The following is a 12,278-nucleotide window of genomic DNA, read 5'->3' as shown; positions in this document are numbered from 1 at the left end:
TCCCTCCCTGCGAGAAGGGAGGTTACAGGGAACCAGGCAGAGGGCCTTCTTGGTAGTGGCACCTGCCCTGTGGAACGCCCTCCCATCAGATGTCAAGGAAATAAACAACTATCTGAATTTCAGAAGAAATCTGAAGGCAGCCCTGTTTAGGGAAGTTTTCAATGTTTGATGTTTTTAATACTCTGGAGCTGCCCAGAGTGGCTGGGGAAACCCAGTCAGATGGACGGGGTATTATTATTATTATTATTATTATTATTATTATTATTATTATTATTAAACCACTTAGCAGGGGGTTAACCAGACTGGAATAGATGGGATAGCAGGCTTGTTGGTTTTTGAATGTCTGGTATAGAGTTTTGTTGTTCTGTATGGGACAATGACAATAAAGATTATTGTATTGTATTGTATTGTATTGTATTGTATTGTATTGTATTGTATTGTACCGTATCGTATTGTAGGAGGAGAGCAGCTTCTGCTCCCACTCTGGGGCCTTGTTTGTGTCTGCTTCTACCCCTTTAAAAGCTAGCAAAGGCTAGAAAAGATGCCCATTTTATTCACACGGATCCTGGGCTGCTCTGACCCACAACTGGGCAGAGGTGCAATGATAGAAGATTCACATGCCAATTTTCAGCCAAGGTCCTCAAAGTAGCTTACAACAGGGGTCCTCAAACTCTCCCCTCCCCCTCGCACTCCATGGCCACTTGAAAATTGCTGAGGGCTTTAGCAGACCACTTAATTGTTTCCTCCACACACACCCCAGTTTGCTGTAGCCTTTGCAGTGTTCTGTTCTGTGCATGAACTTTAATTGTATTTTTATTGCTTCTTTTATAACTTACGTTTTGCATTTTATCACATTCCACAGAATTAAGGCCGCAATACAAAGAATTGCAAGGAATAAGAGCAGGAACTAAAATACAATTAAAAATCAATATGTTTAATGGGGTGGGGGTAGCCTCTCCCATCTTCACTCATTCTGAGAGCTTGCTGAATGGGAGATATGATAGCCATCTTCCAATATCTAAAGGGCTCTTCGCATGAAGGAACAAGCTTGTTTTCTCCTGCTCCAGAGAGTAGGACACGAACCAATGTCTTCAAGCTACAAGAAAGGAGATTCCGACTCAACATCAGGAATAACTTTCTGATGGTAGGAGTATTGTAAGAATTCTAAGGTCTCAAATATAGAATAAATATTCATAACTGCGCACATATCTAAATATATAGACCATGTGTCTGAAATAGTACAGGAGAGCAATCCTGATGCCATTTTGACTCTCCCAATGACCTGAAATATTCTCGTCACCTTGCCAATAAAGGTCCGTATAGTTAAAGCTATGGTTTTCCCAGTAGTGATGTATGGAAGTGAGAGCTGGACCATAAAGAAGGCTGATCGCCGAAGAATTGATGCTTTTGAATTATGGTGCTGGAGGAGACTCTTGAGAGTCCCATGGACTGCAAGAAGATCAAACCTATCCATTCTTAAGGAAATCAGCCCTGAGTGCTCACTGGAAGGACAGATCCTGAAGCTGAGGCTCCAATACTTTGGCTACCTCATGAGAAGAGAAGACTCCCTGGAGAAGACACTGATGCTGGGAAAGATGGAGGGCACAAGAAGAAGGAGACGACAGAGGACGAGATGGTTGGACAGTGTTCTCAAACCAACATGAGTTTGACCAAACTGCGGGAGGCAGTGGAAGACAGGAGTGCCTGGCGTGCTCTGGTCCAGGGGGTCACGAAGAGTCGGACACGACTAAACGACTAAACAACAACATCAACAAGGGAGGCAAATGTCTTTTTGCTTACACAAGGAGAAGGGGACGACAGAGGACGAGATGGTTGGACAGTGTTCTCGAAGCTACCAGCATGAGTTTGACCAAACTGCGGGAGGCAGTGGAAGACAGGAGTGCCTGGCGTGCTCTGGTCCATGGGATCACGAAGAGTCGGACATGACTAAAGGACTAAAGAACAATTTTTTTATTGATGGGGGGGGTCAGCTGCCCCTCCCTGCTCCCCCATTAGCTATGCCCATGTTGAACTAAATAACTCGGGGTCCCTTCCAACTCTACAATGCCACGCTTCTATAATGGGGTTTCCTATTTCTCGCAGTCTTTTTCAATGCAAGCTGTTCTTCCCGTTTCTGGCCAAGGGACGGAGCAGCTCAGAACGCCAGACAAGACGGTCCCCTATAATGAAACATCTTTGCGTGTGCGCGCAATGCGCGTTGAGAGGGAGGCGTGATCTTGCTGCGCTCGGCTTTCCAAGGGTTAAAAATGAAGTGCTCTGGATTCCTAGAGAGGACAGTTTCATGGTCCTCCAGATCAAAAGCCCCTCCCTCCAAAGTCCCTTCCTGCAAGAGGAGGGGGCCACGGCTTTTGTGTCTCTCCCCTCTAAGTGCTGCGTCGGCGGCGGCTTAAGGGATCTGGTGAGTCTTCCCTCTCTTCTCCAATAGTGTGCATTTGGGAGAAGTGGCGGGGGGGTCCCCAGGGCTGCAGGGGGAGGGTGCATGCCCCCCCCGGTCAGCTAATGCATGGGGGAAGCCCCCTCCAAGACACAACCCCCAAATCCGGGAGCAGAGGTTCCTCTCCGCTTCCCCTCTGCAAAGCCAGGCAGGGGGCGAGTTTTACATTTAGGTCTGCAACTGTATACTTCTGTATTTGTATCAATTCGCAGCTTGGGGAGGGATATTGGGGTCAGGAGAAAAGAAAATGGAATGCAAATAAACCGATGAATGAAGAAGTCACATTTATTAACAAGGAGCACAGGAATAATAAATGATACAAAGAGAGAGAGACCAAGCCTTCTCATGTCGTTTGCATATCACACACACAAAAATAGCACAATACATTTGCAGCAATATCTACAACGTGTGGTTCGTTTTCAGTGGTCCGTGTAGAAGTTCTTGGTTCGTGAATTGGTTTAAACAAAGGCGGAAACAAAGGAGGGAACAGGATAGTGCAGAGTTAACAGGTAACACTCAGCATTACAAATGCTATGCCTGGGGACTCAGGTTAATTATGTGTAATAGTGATTTTTCCTCTTACGTTACCAATGAAACAATATGAAGTGTTGGTCTTTTGATGAATATGGGGTGGGGGGTGTCAAAGCGAATATAATTAAAATTTAGATCGACCAGATGGAGCAAAACGCTGACTTTGTGTGTGCACACGTGTGTTTGAGGGTTAATTTTATTCTCAGAATGTTGTAATGTCTGTGTTTAGTTATGCAAAAACCTCAAGGGAGAAAACTACCCTGCAAATTCCAACAAGTCCCACCTCCCCCCCCCTTTGTTGAGGCTTTATTTCCCCCCCCAACCTTGAGGATTTATTCATTGTTGTTCTGTTTGTTATGATTACTACTATAATTGCTACTACTACATTTATTATCCATGGCAGGTTACAACCATTAAGAAATATTCAATATTGAAAAGTGTCAGGAAATTATAGCCACAGGAACAGGGCAGGTCCTGAAAACCCATGTCTCGTGTGCCAGGGGAAGGAGGGGATTTTGTTTTTTTGTTTTTTTTAATAATAATATTTTATTAAGTTTAACAATAAGGAAAGACATCACCAAACAAAGGACAATAAAAGCACAAAACCAAGATTTCACAATACATAAAATACCTAAAATACAAACATTTAACCTAAAAAAGAGAAAAGAAGAAAAAAAAACACCAGTCAACACACAAAAGTAAAATAAGAAAAAACACAAGTCACTCTTTTCTAATTATTCAACATTGATTAACTTATTTTCCTGACTTCCTCACGTCTCCCTTTTTTGTATCCCTTTTTGACAGTTGGTTCAGCAAATTCATATCCTACCACTTTGCCCTTAAGTATCCTACCTCCCAAATTTATAATTTCAAACTTTCACTCTCGTCACTAAAACCCCTTCATTTCATTTCAATGTCATCAGCATTCATACATTTTACACTGCTTCTGTAAATAAATTTTAAATTTCCTCCAATCTTCTTCCACCAACTCTTCTCCCTGGTCTCGGATTCTGCCAGTCATCTCAGCCATTTCCATATAGTCGATTACTTGCATCTGCCATTCTTCCAAGGTGGGTAATTCTTGTGTCTTCCAATGCTTTGCAATGAGTATTCTTGCTGCTGCTGTAGCATTCATAAAGAAAGTTCTATCCTTCTTTGGAAGGAGGGGATTTTGAACCAGTTTCTGAGTCGCCTTCAAGGGCAGTTGCACAGAGAGCGCATTGCAGTAATCCAATTCTGACCCACACTGACTGTGGCTGGCAAACTAGCTGGAAATGGACACTGCTAGTCACTGAGGCCGCCTGAGCCTACATGCTTGTGTGTGGGTAGAGGGACTTGGGTGGCGCTGTGGTCTAAACCACTGAGCCTTGAGGCTTGCCGATCAGAAGATTGGGAGTTCGAATCCCCGCAATGGGGTGAGCTCCCGTTGCTCTGTCCCAGCTCCTGCCAGCCTAGCAGTTTGAAAGCACGCCAGTGCAAGTAGATAAATAGGTACCACTGTGGCAGGAAGGTAAACGGCATTTCTGTGTGCTCCGGCTTCCATCATGGTGTTCCGTTGCGCCAGAAGCGGTTTAGTCACACTGGCCACGTGACCTGGAAAGCTGTCTGTGGAAAAATGCCGGCTCCCTCGGCCTGAAAGCGAGATGAGCGTCACAACCCCATAGTCGCCTTTGATGGACTTAACCATCCAGTTTCCTTTACCTTTTTGGGTGGGTTAAGCTATATAACATTGTTATTATTAACCCCCTAACTCTAACGCTAACCCGTTCTTCACCCAAAATTCCCAGGGCAGATTACGACATTAGAACACAGTATTAAAAACAGTTTTTTATATAAAAAAAACTGTTTTACAAGCACAGTCCTACAATCATAATTACAGTACAGTACTGTATTCTGCTCTGGTCAGACCTCACCTGGAGTACTGTGTCCAGTTCTGGGCACCACAGTTCAAGAAGAACACTGACAAACTGGAACGTGTCCAGAGGAGGGCAACCAAAATGGTCAAAGGCCTGGAAACGATGCCTTATGAGGAACGGCTAAGGGAGCTGGGCATGTTTAGCCTGGAGAAGAGGAGGTTAAGGGGTGATATGATAGCCATGTTCAAATATATAAAAGGATGTCACATAGAGGAGGGAGAAAGGTTGTTTTCTGCTGCTCCAGAGAAGCGGACACGGAGCAATGGATCCAAACTACAAGAAAGAAGATTCCACCTAAACATTAGGAAGAACTTCCTGACAGTAAGAGCTGTTCGACAGTGGAATTTGCTGCCAAGGAGTGTGGTGGAGTCTCCTTCTTTGGAGGTCTTTAAGCAAAGGCTTGACAACCATATGTCAGGAGTGCTCTGATGGTGTTTCCTGCTTGGCAGGGGGTTGGACTCGATGGCCCTTGTGGTCTCTTCCAACTCCATGATTCTATGATTCTACTTCTTTACTTGTCCAAGTGCTAGAAAATGAGATGGAAGCGGGGGGGGGGGAGAGAAACTTTTTAGGACCCTGAGGTTAAGATCCACATTATAGCCTAAGTGCCCAAATTGAACTAGGTACAATTCAGTCACTTGTCAGTCACAGTTCTGACTTCATTCATTGACTGAAAACACTGAAAGGCAGGAGCAACCCTGGAGAAAACTGGACACACACCCCAACCCAACGCCCACCACTGATTTGCAACACCAGACTTCCGGGTGGAGTGGGGAGGTTAAAAGGGGGGAAGTAGTTGGTCTGATGTGAATGATTTTTATACTAAGGGGAGGCTGAAGTTCTGTTTATTTTTGTCTATTTGTTAATTAGGGGGTCTGAGTATTGCTTTTTTATTATTTGAGTATTTTTTGCATTGATATTATGTTATGAAATATTAATATATTATATGGTTCCCCCATTCCCCCCACCCCATGGTAATATGTATTGTGTGTGTCTGTTTGTTTGTTTTTTGTGTATGCTGTAAGTCGCTTGGAGACCTTTGGGTGACAAGCAGATAGTAAATCTAACAGTTGAAATGAAATGAAGTGATTCATATAATAGAAATTGCTTGAGCTGCCTGCACATTTTGCATTGTAGCATTCTTTCTTTCTTTCTTTCTTTCTTTCTTTCTTTCTTTCTTTCTTTCTTTCTAAAGAAAGCTCAGAGTCCGGGCTATGGTGCAACCCAGCTCTGGTTCCTAGCAGGACTTATCCACACTTGCTCAGGCAACATTTTTCTTCTCCTGACAGTGTATTAATTTTATGATAATGTCATTGCTTTGTAGAACTTGCTGGCACCCTTAATTGGGAAAAGCAGGACGTGGCAGAAGACAAAAGGATTCCTTCAGATCTCCTGGAGACTTCCTGAGAGCACAGATGGATGAGCAAGACTCGCCTGGGCCTCAAGCAGGAAGAGGCAATACCATCCAAACCGGGAGCATCGGAGGATTCTGGGAAAACTCAGTGCAGAAGATCCTGAGAGAGGAGGACACCCTCAGCTCAGATGTGCAGAGCCAGCAGTTCAGGCAGTTCTGCTACCAGGAGGCCAAAGGACCCCGAGAGGTTTGCAGCCGACTCTACCACCTTTGTCGTCAGTGGCTGAAGCCAGAAAGGCATACGAAAGCTCAGGTGCTGGACCTGGTGATCTTGGAGCAGTTCTTGGCTGTCCTTCCACCGGAGATGGAGAGCTGGGTGAGGGAATGTGGAGTGGAGACCAGTTCCCAGGCAGTGGCCCTGGCCGAAGGTTTCCTCCTGAGTCAGGCAGTGGAGAGAAAGCAGGCCGAGCAGCAGGTGAGAGAGACTTTCATCCTGATGGGCTCAGAACATGAGGGAAGGTACTCTAATGATCGCCTGTCCTTTTTTGGAAAACATCCAAGGAATGATAATCGGATATACCTTGCCTCTGCTGTTCCTTTAATAATCATTCTCCCCTTTCTTTGTTTGCAATCTTCGTTACTGATTCAGGGAGCGAATCTGTTTGTAGAATTGAGCATGGATTACTCTGAGGCAGAGACATGGGACACCAGACAGAGGCCACTGGGTAAGGGTGAATGATTTTCTCTCTCAGTTTGGTCACATTCTGTTGATTTTGAAACTAATCCATGGGGTCCTTTAATCTTTTGGGGGAAGACACTTGAAGCCACAGGCCCCAAGGAGAGGGGATGTATTTTTACACAACTAAAATATGAAATGGGTACAAATGTCAAAACGCCCTCAGCAGGTGAGACTTTTTCTAAGGCCCATTTGTACAGTGGTACCTCGGGTTAAGAACTTAATTCGTTCTGGAGATCTGTTCTTAACCTGAAACTGTTCTTAACCTGAGGTACCACTTTAGATAATGGGGCCTCCCACTGCCACTGTCCCGCCGCTGCGAGATTTCTGTTCTCATCCTGAAACAAAGTTCTTAACCTGAGGTACTATTTCTGGGTTAGTGGAGTCTGTAACCTGAAGCGTCTGTAACCCGAGGTACTACTGTAGTTAAGAGATGCACCGCTTAACCTTTGAGAAGCATGCACTAAAGGCTGCCCACCTGCCCTTGTTTTTCACAGGTGACAGAATGATGCTGGCAAGACCTTCTCATCCATCTTTTCATCGTGGCAGAGGGGAAGCAGCGGCTGTGGAACCAGATCAGGTAGGGGGAAGAAGCATTGTGGGAGAAGAGGCAGAGGACTGGGGCAGTCAGCGCACCACTGGGCCCAAACAAATCTCTCTCCTCTGGGCTTCTGTCAGAGCTTCCCTTAACAATGGCTGAAAATGCCATTCATGGCGGTTCATGTGCTGAGAATAAAAAACAGCCGCCTCACTGTAACTAGCTTTCTAATTGTCGCTAGTATTATTTCTCAATAGTTGAAGTTTTTATTTATATGTTTATCGTTTAATGCTAAAGTACACTTCTATGCAGTTTTACAAACCATGAAAAACAGTGGCCAGGATTCACCTAATCAGCTCCATCAGTTGCAAAACAGGGCTTCCCCCCTCCCCCCATGCACTCCTTGAATTTTATTTATTTATTTATTTATTCATACATACATACATACATACATACATACATACCCCGCCCATCTGGTTGGGTTCCCCCAGCCACTCTGGGTGGCTCCCAACAGAATATTAAAAACACAATAAAACATCAAACATTAAAAACTTCCCTAAACAGAATTGCCTTCAGATGTCTTCTAAAAGTCAGATAGTTGTTTATTTCCTTGACGTCTGATGGGAGGGCATTCCACAGGGCAGGTGCCACTACCGAGAAGGCCCTCTGCCTAGTTCCCTGTAACCTCACTTTTCGCAGGGAGGGAACCACCAGAAGGCCCTCAGAGCTGGACCTCAGTGTCTGGGCTGAATGATGGGGGTGGAGACCCTCCTTCAGGTATACTGGGCTGAGGTCGTTTAGGGCTTTAAAGGTCAGCACCAACACTTTGAATTGTGCTCGGAAACGTACTGGAAGCAAATGTAGGTTTTTCAGGACCGGTGTTATATGGTTTCGGCTTTAGGACATTGGGAGGGTACCCCCCACAGAACAGCACAAGGGGAGAGTAAAGAGGAGATCCTTCCACCTGGAAAGCTTGCACAGACAGTATGATTGAGGAACACAATGTGGTGTTCCACCCATTTACACAAAGATTAACAAGCATCATTAAAATACACAATAAAAGAATTCCATTAAAACGTTAAAATAAACATCCAAAACTTAAAATGTGCAGCAAAACAATATCATCAAAGCAACACAGCAATTATCAGGGAGAAAATGGCAGAGAAATATGTAGCAGATAATTTTTATGCTGTCTCAGAGGAGGACATTTCCCTTTTTCTTTTAGGGTCCAGTGCGCTTTGAAGATGTGGCTGTTTATTTCACAGATGAGGAGTGGGCATTGCTGGATCCTGACCAGAGAGCTCTGCATAACAAAGTCATGGAGGAGAATTGTGGGATCATGGACTCTCTTGGTAAGGCTCCCTGTTGGATCATAGTATCTGTTTTGAAATTCAATACGTATTTCTATGTCATGAAGTGCCAATATTTTGACATAGCTCAACAGTGCCACCCAAATCATTTGGGACACTTAACACCTCCACAGCTAACCTTGAATGGAGGGCTATTTATTGTTTCATTGGTGAATATTCTTCCTCTGGTTATACCTTTTAAAACAGTCCTCTCTGAACCACCCCACCCAGGCCTTCAGAGTTGTTAGGCGTGTTGAAGAAACTTCTCTCAAGTTTTTTGGTTTTGCTTCTGTCAGTTTTTGGTTGACCAAAGAAACGACTGACATTGAAGATGCAGCAGATTCCATGATGGAGCCAAACAAAATCCCTCCCAGAAAAGAACCAGGTTTTTCAAATCTCAGGTTCCCATAAATATGTCAGCTAATGGCAGTCAACAAAGGCAGTGAACCCTGTAGGAAGACCTCACATCTAAATCCAATCAGTTCTTCCTCTTTCACAAGCATTAATTAGCAGTGTTCAATAATTTGGGGCTACATTATTTTCTTGAGGCTCTAATCCATTTCTCCATTTGCTGCAGGTGGGGATGAATTGGAAATTAAGAACAAGGTAGTTCGCAACAAAATTCACACAGTGGAGAAGCCATCTAAATATTTGGAACGTGGAGAGAGCTTCAGTCAGAGCTCCCATTTCGCTTCCTATCAAAGAAGTCCCCTTGGGAAGAAACCCTATCAGTGCCTGGAATGTGGAAAGAGCTTTAATACAAGCAGAAACTTCCGTCGACATCAAAGTATTCACCGTGGGGAGAAACCGTTCCATTGCCAAGAGTGCGGAAAGAGCTTCAGTCAGAAAGAAAGTCTCACTTCTCATCAGAGAATTCATACAGGGGAGAAACCGTATCATTGCTTGGAATGTGGAAAGAGCTTCAGTCGAAGTCACCGCCTCACTTCCCACCAAAGAACTCATAGTGGGGAGAAACCATATCTCTGTTTGGAGTGCGGAAAGAGCTTCAGTCGGAGCGACCGTCTCACTTCTCATCAAAGAATTCATACAGGGGAGAAACCATATCAGTGCTTGGAATGTGGGAAGAGCTTCAGTCAGAAGGAAAGTCTCACTTTCCATCAAAGGATTCATACAGGGGAGAAACCGTATCAGTGCTTGGAATGTGGGAAGAGCTTTAATACAAGCACAAACTTCCGTCGACATCAGAGAATTCACAGCGGGGAGAAACCCTTTCAGTGCCAAGAGTGTGGAAAGAGCTTTAACACAAGCACAAAGTTCCATAGCCATCAAAGTATTCACCGTGGGGAGAAACCATTTCAGTGCCAAGAGTGTGGAAAGAGCTTTACCTGGAAGGAAAGTCTCACTTCCCATCAAAGAATTCATACAGGGGAGAAACCCTATCAGTGCTTGGAATGTGGGAAAAGCTTTAATGTGAGCACAAACTTCCGCCGACATCAAAGTAGTCACCGTGGGGAGAAGCCGTTTCAGTGCCAAGAGTGTGAAAAGAGCTTCAGTCAGAAGGAAAGTCTTCTTTCCCATCAAAGGATTCACACAGGGGAGAAGCCATATCATTGCTTGGAATGTGGAAAGAGCTTCAGTCAGAGCGCACCTCTCACTTCTCATCAGAGAATTCATACAGGGGAGAAACCCTATCAGTGCTTGGAATGTGGAAAGAGCTTCAGTCATAGGTCCAATCTCACGGCCCATCAGAGAATTCACAGTGGGGAGAAGCCATACCACTGCTTGGAATGTGGAAAGAGCTTCAGCCAGAGCTCCTACCTCACTTACCATCAAAGAACTCACAGTGGCGAGAAACCTTATCAGTGTTTGGAGTGTGGGAAGCGATTCACCTGGAAGAAAAGTCTCACTTCCCATCAAAGAACTCACAGTGGGGAGAAACCCTATCAGTGCTTGGAATGTGGAAAGAGTTTCAGCCAGAGCTCCAATCTAACTACCCATCAAAGAACTCACAGTGGCGAGAAACCATATCAGTGGCTGTGTACGGATTTAATTTTAGGAGACTTTCATTAGTATGCAGGTGAGGACTGCAACGGTGTTCTTGTCATTTGCCCACCCGGCACAGAAGTTGACCTTGTCTCTCAAAACCATGGAGTGCACAGTCAGTATTTTTTCATACCATGTACCTAGATCTGTGAGGTGCAAGCCGTTGGCCAAGATGTGATTTGGCAACACTCAGCTCTCAATGCTGAGCTTTCCTTTGAAGACGCTGACGTAGTTCCGCTTCTAGAGCCTCCAGATTGCAAATTTGTGGTGCTCCTGACCTCCGCTGTTCCTCAACATGTCTAGGATGCTGGTGGTATCAACTGAAGCTCTTCCTGGTATCTGCTAAACGCACACAGGACATCTGTCAAAAACTCCACAAGTTTTCCTCTGTTAGAAGGTTAAGTAAAGGATTCCCCTGTCCTCCTTTGATCATTGAAAGTACATAATGAGTGCATGCCGGGAGCAAAGAACTGTATCTATGAGGAAAAAAGAGTTCTCTTAACCACTACACCACGCTGAGAGCCACTGAGAGCGGTAGTCTCGTAATCTGGTGAACTGGGTTCGCGTCTCCGCTCCTCCACATGCAGTTGCTGGGTGACCTTGGGCCAGTCACACTTCTCTGAAGTCTCTCAGCCCCACTCACCTCACAGAGTGTTTGTTGTGGGGGAGGAAGGGAAAGGAGAATATTAGCCTCTTTGAGACTCCTTCAGGTAGTGATAAAGTGGGATATCAAATCCAAACTCTTCTTCTCTGTTCATTAAATCTCAAAGGTGGTTGGGAGCAACAGGAAGCAAATTTGTTTGCTTCAGCCAACTTCACTTCTCCTCTGCACATGTCAAGACACGTGGAAGGAGGCTTAAATTGAACCGAGACTCTGAACAACACAGCTCGCCCCAGTGGCAGCATCCGACTCATTTTTCCATGCCGTGTGGATAGGGCACCAGATCTTGACTCGTGGGACATTTTCGTCAGTGTCTCACATATATTCCTTGAGACGGTGACACTGATCTACTTCCTGCCCAGTGTTAAACTGAGACTCATAACAGACGAGGTTTTTTTGAAACCATGCTGAGTGGCAGTGTCTCCAGTCAAGGTTTTGTGACCCTCTTCACGAGGCCTTGCGCCCCACAGATTGTCGGCTCTAACACCCCAAGAAGTCTTGCTCTTCTTCTCAAGATTAGGAAGCCACTTTGTCCAACGTATATCTTTTGTCTGTGTGTGTATCCTGGCTGCCAATCTGTATCACCTGTGGTCCCATCCCTTCAGCTCTTATTGAATGTGGATGTATCTATTGTAACATGAACATACACTACAAAATAGTTGAAGGTTTGTTCTGTTTACATACACTGTTAATGGTATACTAGGTTGTGAAGCCCTCCCTAGTGCTCCAGAGGA

The 12,278-nt window shown here is 44.9% G+C and overlaps 1 protein-coding gene across 1 annotated transcript; it reads left to right on the top strand.

Moving 5' to 3' along the window:
- Positions 1 to 2,316: 2,316 nt before the first annotated feature.
- On the top strand, positions 2,317 to 11,402 carry LOC128408997 (zinc finger protein 883-like). Its single transcript, XM_053379128.1, has 6 exons — positions 2,317 to 2,419; positions 6,227 to 6,731; positions 6,906 to 6,981; positions 7,490 to 7,572; positions 8,756 to 8,882; positions 9,457 to 11,402. The coding sequence occupies exons 2-6, from the start codon at positions 6,318 to 6,320 to the stop codon at positions 10,908 to 10,910; spliced, it is 2,154 nt and encodes a 717-aa protein (XP_053235103.1). The 5' UTR covers positions 2,317 to 2,419; positions 6,227 to 6,317; the 3' UTR covers positions 10,911 to 11,402.
- Positions 11,403 to 12,278: the final 876 nt, after the last annotated feature.

This window comes from Podarcis raffonei, chromosome 2, assembly GCF_027172205.1.
Source record: "Podarcis raffonei isolate rPodRaf1 chromosome 2, rPodRaf1.pri, whole genome shotgun sequence".
Lineage (NCBI taxonomy): Eukaryota > Metazoa > Chordata > Lepidosauria > Squamata > Lacertidae > Podarcis > Podarcis raffonei.
This window is presented reverse-complemented; position numbering and strand designations above follow the sequence as displayed.

Bases quoted from the DNA above. Each gene is read 5' to 3' on its own strand.
- LOC128408997 (XM_053379128.1), top strand. From the start codon at position 6,318: ATGGATGAGCAAGACTCGCCTGGGCCTCAAGCAGGAAGAGGCAATACC. The intron at 6,732-6,905 runs GTGAGAGAGACT...TTACTGATTCAG, and splicing joins GAAAGCAGGCCGAGCAGCAG to GGAGCGAATCTGTTTGTAGA. The intron at 7,573-8,755 runs GTAGGGGGAAGA...TTTTTCTTTTAG, and splicing joins CGGCTGTGGAACCAGATCAG to GGTCCAGTGCGCTTTGAAGA.